Source organism: Pararge aegeria, chromosome 1 (assembly GCF_905163445.1).
Source record: "Pararge aegeria chromosome 1, ilParAegt1.1, whole genome shotgun sequence".
In the NCBI taxonomy this organism is placed as follows: domain Eukaryota; kingdom Metazoa; phylum Arthropoda; class Insecta; order Lepidoptera; family Nymphalidae; genus Pararge; species Pararge aegeria.
In genome coordinates, this window is record NC_053180.1 from 9,550,242 (window position 1) to 9,570,306 (window position 20,065).

Genomic DNA, 20,065 nt, shown 5'->3' on the forward strand with positions numbered 1-20,065 from the left:
GTATAAATCAATTGATCCCAATAATAATATTCTCATGTGATGAACGTAATTTGGCATTATACTGGTTAGATTTTGTCTTTAGTGGTTAATTTTATTATAAATTAAATAAAACATACTATATATTCACAAAAACTTAGAGCAACTATTTAGCTATTTTGTAATTAAGTATACTAGTTACATTTAAAAAAGTGCGCTGAAAAGACTCACTGAATATTGAAGGAGAGAAAACTTTACAAAATATTTTACCTAATTGCAGATGATTTTAGGGACAAATGTTTTCAAGAATAGTGATAGTTTTCAGTGGGCCTCAACTGAACACAAATAGTAAAATACCCATTATAATCACTCTGTATACAAAACAATATGAAAGCCGATAAAATTATAAATACCTGGTTGTGCGATGTCAGACGCAAGTTGAAAATAAAACGTAAAGTGTGACATCGGGAGCCAATTCCCGTAAAGTAATAAACATTTATGTATTGTTGTTTATAAAAAAGTTTTGAATCCTAGGAAGTGAAATAGTTTGAATAAAAAAGAAAACTGGTCTTTAATTAAGTTACAATGCAGAAAGAATACAAAAAGGGGCACACATACTTGCAGTGGACATTTGCAATATTATGTAAGTAATATAATATTTTTTTAATTATACACTGGCGATAGAAGAGCTACGCTTGGAGCATCTCTGCGTGATCGATTCAGTAATGAGGGGATTCGTAGAAGAACCAGAGTTACCGACATAGCTCAACAAGTCAAGAAGAATGGGTAGAGGACATAACTCGGGGCTCGAATGCATGGAGTCACAAGATTCTAGAGTGACTAAAAAGCCGCGTTTTGTGCCTACCCTGACTAGGTAGACCGACAATGGCATGTAATTCGCACGGTTACGATCGTTGTAGTAATGCTTGAAAATTACCAGCACCAACATATAACATATAACATAGAGATGAATATTTTTTAAACCATTTTAAGCTTTTTAACGTTACCTTTTATTCATATTTCAGCTAATTTAACACTCCTCACGTACGGTCTCGAGTGTGGTTGGATCTCCCCTACGACCAAGATCCTCCAATCTGAAGCTTCTCCTACTGGTTACCCTTTATCAGACAATATGGTGTCTTGGATAGCTAGTGCAATGAGCATGTCAGCAATATTTGGAGTATCACTATATTCATATATTGCTGATGCATTTGGGAGAAGAATTGGTATCATCCTCATAGCGGTCCCAGAAGCGGTGAATATAATTTGATTTAAAAAAACAGTTTAGTTAAATGCACAGGTTCAGTCTCATTGCCAAAGAATGTTAATTTATATTATAATAGTCGTTCTGACTATTATATATATCATACATATATATATATATATAAAAGCGAAAAAAACCTGGGCTTGATTCTAAACTGACGTAGTTCTTATAGAAAATAAATATTCGGCTTATTTCTGTTTTCAGATTTCATGGATAATTAAACTATCATATTCTTCTACCACAACGCTCATAATGGCAAGATTTTTTGCTGGTTTAGCAGCTGGAGGCTGTTTTAATATTGTACCAATGTACGTTAAGGAAATTAGTCAAGATGACATGAGAGGGGTACTGGGTACCATGCCCATGCTTTTACAAACAGTGGGTTTACTAATAATGTACATAATTGGAGCATATTTGAGCTATTTTACTGTAATTTCGATTGTGCTGGGTTTCTCAATTTTTACAACCGTACTACTGCTCAAGGCTCCTGAATCTCCAGCTTTCTTGGTTAGAAGAGAAAAAATTAAGGTAGGTAACGATTGAAAATATTTAGTGAGCTTGAATAATTTGCTTAAAAAAGAACTTGGGAGATTTGTGCTAAACAATCAATTTTAAAGACAGCCTTCACCGTGCCCGCAATTGATCCCTATTATTTTACTGGTTAACTGATTAATACTGTGTAGATATATTTTTTTAATTTCACCGATACCTTATTTGATTTTTTACATTTTAACGTATTTTAATAATCAAATTAAATTAATTATTGATTAGGAAGTACCGAGATTAAAAAAAATCAAAGACAATCGATTTGTTCCTAGTGAGGGATTTAAGAAAGAAAATACCATGATGTTAACTTACAGGAAGCAATTGAAACAGTTGCATTCTTGAGAGGTCTAGAAAAAGAGGACAAAATTGTAAGAAGTATAGTAGAAGGTATGCAGAAAGAAGAAGAGCATTTTAAGACTCTACCTAACCTCAGCATCCTTGGCATAAGTAAGTTAAATATTATAATCTTTTCGGAAATTGTAAGTCAACACCTCCGGACAATACTTTTATATCAAAGCTAAGCGTATAGAGTGTATTTTTGTATGAAAGTGAAATGCAATGTACAAAATGTATATTAATTACACCATACATAGAAAATCTACATAATAATTTTTATTTTTTCAGTAAAAGAAAAGTCATGGCGTCGTGGTATTACACTTATTATGTTCAGCTTTATGTTCCACGGCTTGAATGGCTCCTATGCCATTATGACCTACGCATCAACTATCTTGAATTCAACGGGAGTGAAGTTTGACATAAGCCCAGAAATCCAGACCCTTAGTTTCCCAATTGTTATTATCATTAGTACTTTATCACTTGCAGCGTGCGTTGAAAGATTCGGAAGAAAGGTAATCTTATATATATATTTCTTGTGTGCGTGTGTATTTCACCGAACTCCTCCTAGACGGATGGACCGATTTGAATGAATTTTTTGCTATACGCTTGGGTGGCACCCTGGATGGTTTAGATTCACAAATTAGCCCGACAGATGGCGCTGGGGTCCGCTAGTCTTACATATATATTTCTTGTGTGCGTGTGTATGTCACCGAACTCCTCCTAGACGGCTGGACCGATTTGAATGAATTTTTTGGTATACGCTTGGATGGCACCCTGGATGGTTTAGATTCACAAATTAGCCCGACAGATGGCGCTGGGGTCCGCTAGTAACTTATTAAATAAGAGAAACTGTCGCAATTGGTTTAACTTCTCCACACAACAAAGCTAACTGCATTTTTGGCAAATAATATATTACGATTGCTGAAATAATACATTTTTACGGTTTTCTTACCTCTTATTGAATAAAAAAAAATACCAATCGAACTGTAACACACACATAAAGTATACCTTTGTTGTATGTCCGTCCATCCGTTTCTTCTCCGTTCTTCTCTCCTCCGTTCATGTCTCAGAAACGGCTTGAGGTACTATAACAATTTTCACAGAATTTCTTATAGATAGAGTTATTTACAAAATGAAATTCTCTGAAAATGTAATGTGTATGTTAAATTTGATAGATAAACCTATAGAAGTTTATCCATCAATTTTAAAGGATTGTCTATTACAGCCAAATTATTTAATGTAATTAATTATGAGTACGTTTGAGCTATTTAGACTCGCAGTTGCTCAGTTTGTTTTAATTATTACCGGTTTAATGTTATAAAATATAGCATGCAATTTTATCTACATCATCATTAGCAATATACCCACTACAAGCAGGTTCCTTTTTCATATTAAGAGCCCCTAGTTTATACGCTGGCCAAGTTTGGTTTTTTCACGATGTTTTCCGTCACGTAAAAGGGATTAATAGTTACGTGTCGAGGATCAAACGCCGTTCCCCCAAAGTGAGGCTGAAGCCTTAACCGCTAGGCTCTCATAGAATTATTACCTACATAATCAGCATTTTCTATTTTCAGCCACTTCTCATGGGTGCATATCTAGTATCTGCGTGCTCCATGTCAGCCATAGCAATAATGATGATTATGCAAGAGCGGGGCTTTATCGTGCCCGGTTGGCTTCCCGTTATAACTATGATGTTACCTGTAGCTATGTATGGAGGTGGGATATCACCTCTTCCTTACATCATTATGACGGAAATGTTTAACTTTCAGGTAAATCAATGTTACCATAACATATAGGAATAGGTGTCTAAGTAGTTTTCTATTACTAATATGGAATAGGTGTCAGTAGTTTAGTAATACTAATCTATAAAAGTGAAGCATTTAGTTTATAGTTTATCTATCATCATCATAGGGTTTGCCCATAATCACCACGCTGGGTAGATGGGTTGGTGATCGTAGTAGATGGTAGTAGTCGCACAGAGGACGCTGTTGCCCGTCCTCGGCATATTACCTTAGTCGCCTCGTACGTCAACCGCGGGAGGAGAAGAGCTAGTGACAACGGTATTCTGATCTGCCGTCACCACACTGCATAATAGGTTTAAATAAATATAAATATAATACTACAACGCACACATCGCCATGTAGCCCTAAAATAATATACATTATACATAAATACTTAGAATATACATATAAACACCCAGACACTGAAAAACATTCATGCTCAAAACAACAAAAAAATTCCAGTTGTGGGAATCGAACCCACGGCCTTGGACTCAGAAACAGGGTCGCTGCAAACTGCGCCAATCGGCCGTCAAAAATATAAATTTGAAAGTGCGTTTGTGTGTTAGTTTGTCAAGCCTTCTTTCAAGCAGCAATAGAGCATCGGATGTAGGTATAGCCAATAGCTGTTGAAAAATATAAAACTCCCAAGGGTAAAGGAACATTCGTATTATTACAACCAGTGTTATTCTTCCTTCACTTCCTAGCGAAGGAACCACAAGATTCACAGCGGTTAACACCGCGGGGAGCAGGTAGTTAATTATAAAACCGAAAGTGTACAGCTACCAATAGGTAAATAGATACCCGTTGGCTTAGATACTGAACTAATCTTGGTAGCATTTGACACGTGATAGCTCGCATGGATCGTGGATTTTCATCCTGGAAAAGCAAGATATTTCATTAAATACCTAGAAAAATAGCGCACTCGGGTAATACCGCTGGCAGAGCTAGATTGTTATAGTTAGGTAATTGATATTGTTAATTTTATTTTTATACTGCTAAATTGTTCTGGTACATATTTCAGATTCGTGCCAGAGTCGTAGGAATAGTAGTCACATTTGGTTGGTGCATGACGTTCATTTTGGTCACTATTTACACGCCAATGTGCAATACTTTTGGACAGTTTTCTCCATTTGTTTTTTATAGTACTATAAACTTCATGGGATTTCTTTTCACTATGATATTCATACCGGAAACAAAAGGCAAAAATGAAGAAGAAATTTTGCAAATGTTGACGAGAGGGAATTTAAAATTACTAAGTTCGATTTAATTTTAAAAATAAGTATTTCTGTCATACTCTAGTATCTACCTATTTATATAATAAATGATTTATAAAGAATATTTAAGACAGTTTTATTTTTACCTGACTACTAGACGGCAAAGTTTTTAACAGTTTCGGTAGGTAGGTATAAGTAATACCTATGTTCCCCCTCTTGAATACCCTATTGGGTCTCAAAAGAACTAAGCTTGTTACGATAGTAAAATATTAAATGAATGCTCAAGGTTTCCTCAAGCGACCAATTGTTCGTGGCTATGTGACATCACAATCACATAATCACACGCAAAGAAAAAAAATTATTGAGAGAAATGTTCCAAGTTGGTTATTAAATAAAATAGACCAACGTGTCTCCTACAACTGGTACACATAAAAGTTGAAAACTAGTAAGTAACCTATAAAAAAATTATAAACCCTGATCCAAGAACAAAGATCTTATATTTTACAAATAGTTACAATATTAGAAGTCACTTGTATTAGAATTCACTTATATTAGAAGTCATCCTAAGACGAAAGCTTATCTCATCCTATTATTGTTGTTTTTCTTTAAGTTGGCAAGTTCCGATATATTTTAATTTCTGAACTTAACGTTAAAATCATATTTTCGAATGGCATCGCTGACATATTGTGTCATAGTGACACATGTCAGCGGTACTTGATGCCCACTTTATTTAAAAAGCAGGAGCGGTGTTATTTTTTAAATACAAATAAATTATATCTCCATGTAATAAAATCTAAATCGTAGAGAATTTTGCACTCTACGTATAAAAATCTTCTTTGAATTCTACATCCCTTAAAAAATGGGTCTTTTATCGGATCCGGAGTATGGGTCAGTGAAATGGGTTAAGATGCTTAAAAGAATCAACTTTCCACTGTGTTGCCTCTGCTATGTTGGTTCAATAATCTGGTTTTTAACGCTCGCTCATCGTGACTTCAACAACGAGACATACTTTTCCGAAAACGCCTTATTACCTGGATTGGTTACTAATGAATTTAACGGAGAACAATCTGCTAATAAATTCTTCACCGAATTCCTTCAGGAACTCGAGGTGAGTTTGTGAAATTGATGATGCCGTATTTAATTGGAAGAATAATACATTCTACAAATGGTCACCCTGTGTGTATCAATAGGTATGAGAGGTAGATGTTAAGCTTTATTTGTGCCTGTAATAACAATGGCGACCACAGTCTTCAGACCAAACAGCAATGCTGATTGGTGATAGAAAAAAGTGTGCATGTGTGTGTGTGTGGGTGTGTTCTGTCAAGTTCTGTTGAACTTTGCAAGATCTGTTACCAGTTTTATGAAACTAATCAAAATGTAACAAATATGCCAGGTTTTAACTTGACTAAACATTTATCACAGGATGTACTTAGAATTAAAACTATTAGAAAGGTCAATATTTTTATCTACTTTTAATTTTTAGGATAAATATGAAGAAACTGATGAGATGCCAGTGCCATGGCTTGTTGGCAAGATGTCGCAGTTAGGTTTGGAAGTGCACACACATAACTTCAGCCTAAACTATCCATTTGGACAGGGACAGGTACAGTAAATCCGTACTTATGTTATAAACGTAAAAGTGTGTTGGTGTGTGTTATCTTACTCTATAATTTTATAAATTCACACAGGATTTTACAGTACCCCTGCACACTGTTATCTCTTAACTGATAAAAGCACCTTAGATATACTAATTTTTGTGTTTTAGGGTGTCTTCTTAACAAATAATTTGCAACCTATTTGTGTGAATACTTTGTTGATAATTTAAATCTCATTTGCACTCGCTCATCACTTAGATCCGATTATTAACTATTTTCTATAATATACTAATATTAAAAATGCAAAAGTGTTTCACCCTACCTATCTTAATGTAATTCAGCACATATATGGCTTTTATCCTGAAGATGTTATTTTATCCTTTTGTATTAAGCAAAAGCTTATAGAAAAGTCCTATTATAGTATAAAGGATTACGTAAAAGATAAAAAAGCTTGGGTGTAAACAATTGCTCTAACCAGGTTGCTTCTTAAATATTTTCTAATGACAATGTGATAACAAAAAGAACACCCGGCTAAGTTTGTTGTGGGCTTCTTCTTAGACCAGGGCGCGATTGGAACCCTCGTAGCTTTAGTTTTAAGTTTACGATTGTAGTTATCGCCATCACTACTCACTGCTATGTACACATTTTTTATATAATAACGCATCAAAAGTGCCATCTATGTGCCTATTTGAATATGTGCCTATTGATATTTGACTTTGACTTTGACTTTGATGAACTTAGGATGTTTCTTATCCTGGGAATAAAAAGCACTTAGTGCTTGAATTTAAGAACTGCAACAAAAAAGTAAACATTGCAGCAACCTCAGTTTTATTAAAAAAATTGCAGAATCTTTAAGACATTTTGTTTTATGTGTTTGATTGCTATCATGTTTTTAATTTAATTACACCTTTCTTCCAGACTTACAATGGCATAAATGTATATGGCATTCTCCGAGCTCCACGCACATCTTCTTTGGAAGCATTGGTTGTTTCAGTTCCGTATCGTTCACTCTCTAATCATCAGAAAGGAACAGGAGCTGGTATTGCATTAATGCTAGCACTTGCCCAGTTTGCTAGACGTTAGTAGAACTCACTTGTTGTAAAATATAGTTTCTTTTATGCTATTCGTAGCTTTTTATTCTCTAGTTAACTAATATGAAGCCAAAGGCTGTTTTAAATAAATTCTATTGATGTATATTACAATAATAATAATCTTTATTTCAGGTAAAGCCCATAATAATATAATAACCAAGATTTAATTTACAGTGCAAAACTACTGGGCAAAAGACATAATATTTCTTATTACGGAACATGAACAACTTGGAATGCAAGCTTGGCTGGAAGCTTATCATGGATTACAGAGGGAATCTTCCAGCTTCTATACAACTCTTGGTAGTTTCTGGCAACCTGGCCTGGATTTAGGGAAGCTTAAGAAAGGTTTTGAATGGATAACAACAGATCATAGTAAATCCCTGGATCCTGGTGTTTTGAAGGGACGCTCAGGATCAATACAGGCAGCCATTAATTTGGAGTTCCATACACCTAAAATTAGTGAGTAAATCTTATTTTCTTTACTATGTTGTAACTAGCTGTTGTGTTACCTACGTCTTTGTGTGTCATTTTATTATTCATCATGACTCAATATATGACCAATCATTTTCCATCTTCTGATTATTATAGTTTTAATAATATATCTGTTTTCACCAACTCTTATTTATACTTATGCAAGTTAAAATATGTACCATATTTCATCAAGATTGGTGCAGTTGCCAAATATAGGAAACAAACAAACATTTATAATATTAGTATGAATGTGACCTGATTTTTAATATTTTATGGACTAAGAGCTTTCTGGGTTGAATTGGGTACACCCACCACACAGGAAGTGGAAAACTTAAATCTCCAATAGTATTATTCTACTATAAGTTAACTATAGGTATTGGAAAGTCTTAACATAAAGTAAATAAATAAAACAAACTAACTTATAACAATAAATAAATAAACTAAACCTTTTTTTTTAATTTCCAGAGTATGTAGAAGTAAAAGTGGAAGGATTAAATGGACAACTTCCAAATCTGGATTTAGTGAATTTAGTTCACAAATTGTGTGTTAAATCTGGCATACATCATTCATATAAAAATAGGTAAATTAAAGAAGTAAACTCATACAGTAGACCTAAGAACTATTTGATATGATAAACCACAATTGATTTTTATACACAGCTACTCCTGGATTCGTTCTCGCAATGTTATCGAAGAATGGGTTAACAATATTTGGACCATGTTGGGCATGGCCTCTGCACAAATTGCTGGGGTAAGAACTCTTGCATTTTTATTTTGCAGTCATAATCGTCATTTCAACCGATAGAGTCCACTTCTGGGCATAAGTCTTGTGTAAGGTGTTCAACACTCCGTAAAATCTTTGCCGTATGTGCCCAGCGACTCGTCGTGACACTCTTTATTACTATTATGTACACCTAGTGGAGGGGGGTCTATCAACACTGCTTTCCAGAAGGCTTAAGAAGCAATAAAATTGGATAAAATGACGGCAAAAGCGATTTAAATAGTTTAATGAAAACTAACAGAGGTTTTCAGACGATGGAGCATTCAGCCATACTGTACTAATGATAGTACTTTACAAAGAAGACAATCTATCAGAGTGCCCGGTGCGGGATTTCCTACCTAGGTATACTTTTTCGTTCGCGTGTCATTTAACTACACTTTATAAGGCATCGAAAAAGGTCTACCTAGTTACAATACTGGGAAACCCTACCGCCACTAGATGGCGCTCTTTAGATATAATTCAAATCGTAGTTACCTTTTACGCAATCGAATTAATAAACGTAGGTAGAAAATCTCACACTAACCACTCAGTTATTAGTTTTTTTTTTAATTTTATAGCATCATAAACAAGTTTTGCATCATGGTAATTCAAATATCACGGTTAGCATGGGCGGGAGATAATTATCTCCCCGCGGAATAAATGTATCTTCTTCCACCTTACCGTACCTTTATCAATTCTCAGAGCATTGGCGGGGGTTAACTTAGTACTTACTTTAACCTCCTATGCCCTTTTCCCATGCTTTAGCAGATGGACACGTTAATTATATCCCTCGTCAGGGGATATAATTTTTGTCTTCTGCCTGTGCTAGCCCTGCTGCAGTATATAAGATATCACTAAACAATCGGTCAGAATGAGATTTGTGCCTCTAGTTTTACTCTTCAAGAAGTTTACACACTAAAATTTGAAGTATTATTAATCTACTTCTTATAAAATGACATATTAATTCCAACGTAGGTATGACGATAGCTTATACGACAATTTTAAAGTACTTCTACTATCGAAATAATATGTGTGTTATAAAATTTAACATGATAAAGTTACAATTGTTATTCATTAGGTACCAAACGGCAACCACGGTCTTTTTCACCGTTTCGGAATTGAAGCCGTAACCCTCGAGGGTCGTGAACTAAACGACCCTGCTGGTGAACCTCCCAGGGTCCAGTCTCTTAGTACCGGGAATTTTTACAGACTCGGCTCAGCTTTAGAAAGTATATTGCGTTCTCTGAACAATCTTTTGGAAAGATTTCATCAAAGTTATTTCTTCTATATGCTAGCGGCTACGAATCGGTATATTTCTATTGGTGAGTTTTATTTATCATGAAATTTGTTTTAAGTTTTTTATAACTACTGAGCTAACTGTCTGACTAACTTTTTAGGTCAATACATGCCCTCACTCTGTCTTTTATGCGGTGCAATGTTAATACGGGCTCTTAGTCTGTGGGTAACACTACAAAATGATGATGAACAAACTGAAAGCCAACCAGACAAAAACGATAACAAAGGTTTGAAAGTAAAAGAATTGAGTGAAGTATTAGAAGCCGACACAGATAAAAAAGAGGTTGATAATGTAGACGGAGAAAAGGAAAAATTGATGAAAGAAAAAGATCTAATAAAAAACAAGACAGTTGTGCAAGTCAACCTTAATGTAGTTAACGTTGGTGGAAACTACCTATTGGTACATGTTTTGGGTTTTGTCGTTATGAATTCGCCACAAATTTTCAATTACATCGGTGAGTTATTGTTATTTATACTTTAGATTAAAAGTTTAATTGGTTTAAAATTAAAGTATAAGTACTTTAATTTTCTGCATTTAAAGTTCTGTCTACTTTATATTCCTATTATTAAATTAGACAGATCTCTAAACCGTTCTTTAAACCGTTTTAGATTTTTCTTTAAATCAGAAATCGTTAATATCGATATATTTTTAATTTACGCTCGTACGTAGTGCTCTGGATGAAGATTTAGACTATAATTCTGAAACTACAGATCTTTCTGGATAAACAAAGATAACTCCGTTAAACTTGAACCATGCTCGACAATTCTTTTCTGCTTAAAAAGGTTGCCTAAGATTATTGACTTAAGAAGACCAGCTTATTTAAGATATTACCGAAGATATGTATCTATATAATATTAAACTATCTTTAATATTATTTACAACAGGCACAAAACAAACCATAGCTATAGACTTAACAATACGACGTTAGCTATGAATGACATAAAAACACGATTTTTCTTGGACCTAACCTAACCTTCTAAAACCAAGTCAACTAATATTCGTTTCCACTACTATATATCTTGACATCATTTGTTACAAGGAATTAAAAACTATGAAATAACAATGTTAAGTAAAAACTATAATGGATCACTGAGATGGTCATTTGTGATTTTCAATAGCTTCGGGTAATCACGGCTGATTGAAGCTCCAATCGGAAATCTATTTTTTGCGCAAACGTCAGTTAATTGTAAACGTATTAATAACTTGAATCTTAAATTCTTTAGAAATAGTAACAAATTTGAAAGTTTATTTGTTAGTAGTTTTTTGTTATAGTAATAATAGACGGATCATCCGTCAAAACTATCGCCTATAAAAAGCAACAATTCACACACGGCGTGCGAATATCACGTCCTGCAAGGTGTCTCTCTGGGTCCAACAACCACGCCCCTCAGACCGGACGCAGTATTGCAACAATGCGGATTTACGGAAGAAATTAGCATTGCCGTAGTACTTTCCCGGACGAGCTCTGTGACAAAAAGCTCTACTAAACGTGTATTTTTTAATCTTTGGAACTTGACTCAGTATTCTGTTTCTACTAGAATATATATGTTACGGTACAATTAAATTTTCTTTAAGAAAAAAGACAGACGCGAAGTCACTTCCTTTCCTTTCCTTTGTTGGGTTGCCTGGCAGAGATCGCTTTTTAGCGATAAGGCCGCCCATTGTACCTGTGTTTTATTTAGCGTTGTTTTTGTTTATAATTTCATTTCTGTGTATTTTCATTTCATTTTCATTTTCATTTTCATTCCTAACTAATTTAATTATTTTTATATGATCTTTAACGAAATAACGTCTGTTATTATATTTTCAGGTGCAACCTATTTCGATCAACCATCCGAAGTATCTGTCTTCTATGGCCTAATATCATTATCAGTTTTCCTGATCTTCCTCACGCCATTTTTATTACGTTTCCCATCGACGCCTCTAACATTTGAAGAAATGTCTATAATTAATATTTTACTTCTAATAGAATTGGCAACTGCGTGTTTAGCTATTGGAATGCACAATTACCCTTTAGGATTGTGTATCGCTGTCGTATATACGCCTCTGGCTTTGTTGGTTGAGGTTGTGGGCGATGATAACGAAAAACTGAGGTAAACTATATTTTTCTTAGTAATAGCTTTTTTTTACGTTACTACTATTACATAAGTCAAATCTTAAAATAATATGCGTCTTAAAAAAGTTGCATGGAATTGGTCATTATATAATAAACAAAATATAGTATTCCCTTATTTAAAAATACCTAATGTAGGCGAGATGAGGTATTTTTTTTAAAGATATTTATTTATATTATGTCTAGGTATATTTATTAATTTATAATCTTTATAAGCACACCACAACGAGGTATGGTGGAAGAAGAATACAAAAGGCGACTTTATCGCTTAGTAGCAGTCTCTGCTATACAACCTTAGGGTTAAAAGAACAAAAATAGACTGCAGTCAGTGCATAAAAAAAATAAAAATGCTTTCGATTACGAATAACTACATGCTAATGATCCAATCCATAATGGACTACACAAATAAAATGAAACATTATATACTATGGTATCATAAATAATACACTTGACCTGGAAGATCATAACGTTGGCGATAAGGCCGCCTTTTTTCTTCCTGTATATGTTGTACAATAAACTTTATCTTCACAATACTATTTTTCTACTTATTTGTTTGAACGCGCTAATCTCTGGAGCTACCAGTCAGATTTAAAAAAACTTTTCCACAATCAATAGCCAAATTCTTGGCGAAGCTTATGGCTTTTATATTTACACATATTAACCCTAGGAGCAAACAAAGTCATATAACTCGTAGGTTATAATTTATATTATATCGTTTATTGTTTAAGCACAACACAATAATCCAGAATACTACATACTTAACAATTATGGTTGTCATGGATTTTTAATTTTCTTTGTGCGCCATGTACTTCCGAAAACCTTCTAATAATATAATAATATAATTTACTTTTTTCCTTTATAGTACCATAGCCCTGTTCTTGAAAAGGCTTCTTTGCATCCTCCTTCAGCCATTGTTTGCGGTTTCCATCGCGTTGATGCTATATTCCTGGGTTCTTTTCCCGGAAGAGGGGATTGTTGGAATGCTCAGCAGAGGTCGGGATGCAGCCGTGCAGGCAGTTATGTTCTCTATCGTTGATTCTATGGTAAATAATAATCGAAATTCACATAATACTATTCCCACGTCTCTGACAATACTGAGAACTTCCTAAGCTTGCAGAAAAAATAGTGATCTACATTTTTTGTATATCATATCCATATTTTTGGGTGATATTTATTATTTCGATACATCAATATCTATATACATATACTAATATTATAAAGAGGAAAGATTCATTGTTTGTATGTTTGTTTGTACCCAATAAGCTTTAAACTCCGATTAAAACCTTTTTTTACCAAACCTATACAAATATAAATAACCTATATAAATTATAACCAAGTTACATTAGGTTCCATTTTTTTACAATAAAATTGGAGATCCTTGAAACAATGGCAATTATGTAACCCACAGTATCAAAATTTTGCTATTAAAATTTATTTTTGAGTTGCACTGAGAAAACTCTTGATCAACAACGTGTAAATGAAAACCGAAATAATACTTTACAGGCTTTAGAGGTACATTATGTACCGACTCTGAAACTTATCTGTAAAACCGAAACCTAATAGTTTTTGAGTGAACCACTGCCAAAGTTTTTACTGAAAGAAATATCACTCACACGGCTACTAAAATTGACCTCACAAAAAGTTGGTAATTAATAAGTATGATGTGATTGAGTCATAAGTTTTTATTTGTTTCAGATCTATGGCAACTGGCTGTTTAACGTCGGGACTACAATAATATTACCAACATGGATTCTTTTTTGGCAAATATTATGTAATAGGGTCACACGAATTAGTATAACGAACTAATTTAACACTTACACCTACTTATTATTATGCTCGTTTTTCTATAGAAGGACAAGGCAATGCCTTGGTAGGTAACGCCTAATCAGAGAAGATTCCTAAGCATTCATTTACCTTTCATTTTCACTAGGCAACTCATAACCTAACTTGTTTGTGGTTCTTGCCACAAGGTGTGGTATTTTATGTTTGTTTCATCATACTGTATATTTTTTCTATTTCGTATTTAAGGTTATTAAAAAAACCGATTTTACATTTTTTTCATCTGCTAATTGTCAGGTTATGAGTCCTCCTAACTTTGCCAATCCTTTAGACGGCGCTTAACGTCGTTAGACATTACAATAAGAGTTCGTAGAAAACACATAATTCTCTAGGCATCCGATTGAGGCGATACCTAGTGAAAACGGGCATTAGTCATCTAAATAATGTTTTAAGTGTGATTGGTTTACATTCCAAAGACTATTAAAGTATAATTTAAAAAAAAAGATTTTTATTAAACCATGACTAACATAACATGCAATCCTTACGATAACATGCGATCCTTATATATGTGAAAGTTGGTTTGTTTTGTTTGTCGTTCCTTAATGCCCTAACTACGCAACAAATGCACTTGATTTTAAACAGATTTAATTGAAAGGTTAGGGAGTTACATAGGCTTAGTTGCCATACGTCTCGTATATACGGGACTGTTACCGTATTTAACCATTAATACAAAAATTAGATTTCGAAAGAATCCATAATCCTACTGTCATGATTCGCGCTGACAGTGGTGCCGTGACAGTTGGTTGCGCAAATTACCTAGCGACTAGCGAGCATGTATCGTACAAGTACACACAGCGAATAACAAGACTAATAATTATTATCATGGATTTAATACTATTATAACTAAAGATCGTTGATGATACAGGCAAAGAACATAGTACAACCGTATGCTAAAGCGAGATAGAACCACTATCGAAAACCCTATGGACTTTGCGTTAGCAGTGATCAAAATAATCCCGCTCATTTTTCAAAATCTCCGGTTTGAAAGTTTTAGATATTTGGTGTTATTTTGACGTGCTTAATTAAGATTTCGTGTGCATTGCTCCGATATAACTCATCATGAATAGAAAATCCTCAAAATTGCGGATTTCACATCTATGTCTACTTAATTAAAATGTTTCGCTTTAAAAGTGCAATTTTTTTTATCAAACCACAGATTGCTGTAACAAATGCTTAGATCATAACTGATAACTAATGTGTGTTTTTGTATACCATTATAATTGTACTTGTTTCTTTGGGCCCAATAAAGTATATTATTATTATTATAACTACCACTAAAGTTTGGCATTTAGATTAGTACGAAAATGGATAACCTACATTTAATTCAATGTAGTTACCGTAAAACGAGGTGAATAGAACTCGCGGGGAGAATATAGAAAAAAAATTGGTATATAGCAAAAAACCCGCATTCTTAGCTAATTCGGAGTATTATGTTTTTTAGTCTGATAGAATTTTATAACTGGCAACATCGCCAAAAAACGTTAAAAGGAAACGTCAAAGAACGTGAGTTTGATCTGCCCTAAGTAATTGCATTATGGTGTTAGTTTAAATTTAGTGATCAATTACTGTATTATTATAAATACATTTTGCTGCATAAATTGAGGTAAGAATATGCATTCTCATTTTGTTATTATTTCGTATTATTTTCCCGAAATTTTCTGAGGTTCTGAGGAAATTTTCTGATTAGACACACAAAAGGGGTGAATAGACACGCCTTAGAGATTAAAAGACATGCAAATGTAGTCAATAGACACAGCAAAGGGGCGCAGTTACCAAAAAGGGGAGATTAATCGTGACGATGCCACAAAATAGTGGTGGCAACAGTAGGTACCTACCGTTTGAAGGTGGTCGTTAAATATTGTACTTTTATTAATTTATGTTGTTTTGGATTTTTGTGTATCTAAATACATTTATGACGCAATTATATCCGTAGTTACTAAATAATATGGCTATCTTTTAAGGCGGTATCTCCACTCCTTATAAGAGGTAGCCCCGAAATTTTACCCCAAGTTCGTGACTTTTACTTGTAAAGATCATCAATAAAACAATAATCTATTCAGGGATTGTCCTCTGATAGGAGATAAATAGAAATCACGTTTTTTTTTAACATTAACAACAATAAACATATCCGAATAGAAATAAATATATTTCAGTATTTTGACCTAAGACTCAATAAATACAGGCTTAGAAAGCTGGGTATCAATTCTGCAACATTACGAAAACCGTTACAAAAGACAGAAGATCTACGAGTAGATATTCACCCGTTTTAAGGTAATTAATTTTCCTCGTTCGGAACCGTACCGAAAAAAGCACAGAAGACGCGTTTCTAAGAAATTGTCTTTCGAAACTAGTACCAATTAGTCAATAAACGCACGCCCTTTAAAAGAAGGAACTTGAGTCGCAAAGAGCTCTTAATAGGTTCTTCTATTTGTCGTACGACACGGGACCAAGCGTGATTGGCCGGTAGTTACGTAGTGCCGCGGCTGCGCAGGACCAATCAGCAGTCTCTGGAATCGTTGGATGATTTTATGCAATAAGGAAAGCAAAATCCCATGTGTTGGAAGCCGTTCGAAATTGCTTTTTTAGGCTTAAGTTATTATATAAAATAAGACCGTATATTGGTGTGGACCTTAGAAATAAACTGTGCGAGTCATTGGTCCTATCGAAGCTCAATTATGCTGATACTGTCTTTGGAGCACGATTACTGGGTAGAACTAAGAAGCTTATACAGCGTGTTCAAAATGCATGCGCCCGTTTCTGTTATGACATTCCACCAAGAAGTCATATCAGTCCTTATATCAATAACGCAAACCTCTTAAAAATGGAAGAGCGAAGAAAACTTCACTTCGCTACTTTGCTATTTGGGGTGATAAATAACGGTGTCCCGGAATACCTACGCAAAAAGTTGAGGTGGATAGAATATCGCTGCACTGGCCGGTTAAGAAGCTCCTCAATCGTTTTGACGATGCCACGACATAAAACTGCCGCCTTTCGCGGCAGTTTCAAGTTCTCTGCTACTAAGTGTTGGAATGACTTGCCACCACCTATACGTGATATACAAACTGTTCGGCTATTTAAAGAAAAACTCAAAGCACATTTGCTACAGCAACAAAAAATTTATAGTTCTTAAATCGACATTAATGAGGCTTTTCTTTGAATCAGTTTTTTTTCCGTTTTTTCCGGATGTGTTTGTGTGTGAAAAACACTATAGTAGCAGGGCTGTAATTTGTTTCTGGCGTATGTACAGACGAAGTATCTAGCGTTTCCATGGACACTGCCTGTGGTAGGCTTCTTGGTTTAGATCTGTAAATTTTATATTCCGCACCATGTTTTATTTTTAATTTTATTTTTATTTTGTATAGACTGTGGCATGGATGATGTAGTCGCAAACACGTCTGTGAGCACACAGGGTCCCCCTGAAAACCAGCGCTGCAGCTCGCTGCGGCTTCGTGCTGAGGTGGAACCCTATTTGTCCACATGCTTTTATTAGGATATATTTTTGTATTATAATTGTAAGCGATTTTGTGGGCAAATAAATAAATTTCATTCATTCATTCATTCATTCATTCATTTCATTCATTCATTCATTCATTCAAAATAAATTAGATTAAAATAGCGTCATAAAAAACGCCGATTTACTCCAAACTAAATGCACTCTATTAACAACATTCTATTATTATGAATGTGAAAGTGTGTCTGTTTGTTTGTTACCTATGTTCGGCTCAACCACTGCACCGATCTTGATGAAGGAAGGCCTTTATAGCTTGTACCCTGGAGATTATACACTTTTCATCAAACGTTGCCGCGTTTAAATTTACAAAACTGACTACAAACACTTTAAAAGTATAAAATAATTTTAGTTGGTACACGTTTGTACACGAATTCCGGCCAGTGTACCGCATCGGTTTCATTGTTTCTATTTAGGCCCGCCCGACTTCAACATACGTGTACAAGCTAAAATTATTTTATATTTTGATTCGAATTCATATTGAGCATTTTATAAATATAATCCAAAGAAGTTTGACCTATTTCACCTATATGCAACGGTACAGATAAACATTTGTAATTAATCATTGTAAAATATATCTATAACATTTCTTAAAATAATCTACCTTTTATTTACATAAACATTTATTAGATTATTTAGAATACTTGTAGAAGAATAAAATTAAAAACCAAATTATTTAAAGCGCCATGTAGTGGCGGTAGTTTTGTAAAGGTTGTAGAGAAGGTTAACAAAGAATCATTGTTGACTATTGAGTAGAGTTAAAAATGTTAAATTGGATAATGAGTTTCCTGTGTAGTCGTACAGCTTACATTCACACACACACACACACACACAAACTACACACACTCAAACTTATAACACCCCGTCGTTTTAGCTTCGGGAGATAAAAACCAATCCAATCGCAGCCAACGTGTTAACTACGTATGGCATAACACCATCCATAAGGATAATACGTAATTGTAATTATTTAGATTTTAGTATAGTTCTCGGTGTACTTACACGTGAAAAGTTATTCCACTATCCTTGTGGTGATGATCCGTATGATTTCGACACCATTTCACAACACATGAAGGCATTTTGAATTATTAAAATCTAGTTTTACGCAATTCGTTTAGCCGCCACTACGCACGAATGTCGCGAGTCAACTAGATTCGTTTGCGGTACAGTTTATAAGCCCCTCCCACCACGGCATAGTTTCCGTTACGCTATTTTTGAGTACGAGAAATGCTTCTATGCTTTTTTCGTTCGCTGTGTACGATAATAACGATTTTACAGACAGCGCTATCTATTGGCTTATTTCTTAGGAACATGTTAGGAAAACCAATGCTGCTGCTTCATAACGTAACCCTTTCATTGGCTGGAAGGCTGAAGGGTAAGGCCGTTAAATTGACCTCATAAAACACAAATCTTTTTATAATAAATTATATTTGGATAATGCATTGGCATCTTTTTAGCTCTAATTTCGCGGATCAGATTAATCCATGTTTAAAACAATAATTCTAATGGCGACATGTTGAAATACTATGATTGACCATAAACATGCGCGAACAATTGCAAAATGATCCATAAGCACAAATATTTTCTGAACTATTACTAAATGTTGGGAATGGTAAAATAGAACTGCTTGAATCGTAACTGACTCAGTGATCAATAGTTCATATAGTGATAAATAGTTGTCTCCAAAATTTTAAGAGTCCTGAGTGTAGTAAATAATACTTACATTTGAATGCTAAAGAAGATAGGCAAAATAAACAGAGGAAAGACAGATGTGAATGTTAGATTATATTTAAAAACATAAGTATGTATGCCTATACGTTGCTCAATAAATCAAACACGTTGCTCTCGCAGTCGCTCGCACGGGTTTTATTTCGGTATCTATGCTACTTTTCGAACGTTTTTCATTAAGTACCTATTAATTATTTTATTAAGTATAATAAATATACTACGACATTACACACATCGCCATCTGGCCCCAAAGCAAGCGTATCTTGTGTTATGGGTACTACGATGTCTGATGAATATTTTTATGAATAATATACATAAATACTTATAACTATATACTTACATATAAACACCCAGACACTGAAAAACTTTCATGTTTTCACACAGACATTTTCAGTTGTGGGAATCAAACCCACGGCCTTGGACCCAAAAGCAGGGTCGCCGCTTACTGCGCCAATCGGCCGTCATATGTATAAAGTATAAACCCTTAATTGTTAATACAAAAATGTGCTTTGATTTCAACTTTAAATATTTTATAAGAGAGTTTAATTTT

The 20,065-nt window shown here is 34.3% G+C and overlaps 2 protein-coding genes across 3 annotated transcripts; both read left to right on the plus strand.

Moving 5' to 3' along the window:
* Positions 1-5,201, plus strand: LOC120627138 (facilitated trehalose transporter Tret1-like). Of its 2 annotated transcripts, XM_039895009.1 has the most exons (8): positions 1-64; positions 257-619; positions 1,002-1,231; positions 1,445-1,768; positions 2,101-2,233; positions 2,411-2,634; positions 3,697-3,891; positions 4,925-5,201. In XM_039895009.1, the coding sequence occupies exons 2-8, from the start codon at positions 562-564 to the stop codon at positions 5,168-5,170; spliced, it is 1,410 nt and encodes a 469-aa protein (XP_039750943.1). In that variant the 5' UTR covers positions 1-64; positions 257-561; the 3' UTR covers positions 5,171-5,201. The 2 variants fall into 2 exon arrangements, with proteins under 2 accessions (XP_039750943.1, XP_039750951.1); XM_039895017.1 differs by lacking the exon at positions 1-64 and having other exon boundaries at positions 256-619.
* A 663-nt stretch (positions 5,202-5,864) lies between these two features.
* On the plus strand, positions 5,865-14,714 carry LOC120625147 (glycosylphosphatidylinositol anchor attachment 1 protein). Its single transcript, XM_039892113.1, has 11 exons — positions 5,865-6,225; positions 6,601-6,720; positions 7,631-7,790; positions 7,978-8,262; positions 8,740-8,854; positions 8,934-9,024; positions 10,112-10,355; positions 10,431-10,784; positions 12,141-12,423; positions 13,306-13,486; positions 14,139-14,714. Exons 1-11 carry the CDS (start codon positions 5,977-5,979, stop codon positions 14,247-14,249), a joined length of 2,193 nt encoding a protein of 730 aa, XP_039748047.1. The 5' UTR covers positions 5,865-5,976; the 3' UTR covers positions 14,250-14,714.
* The last annotated feature ends 5,351 nt before the right edge of the window (positions 14,715-20,065 follow it).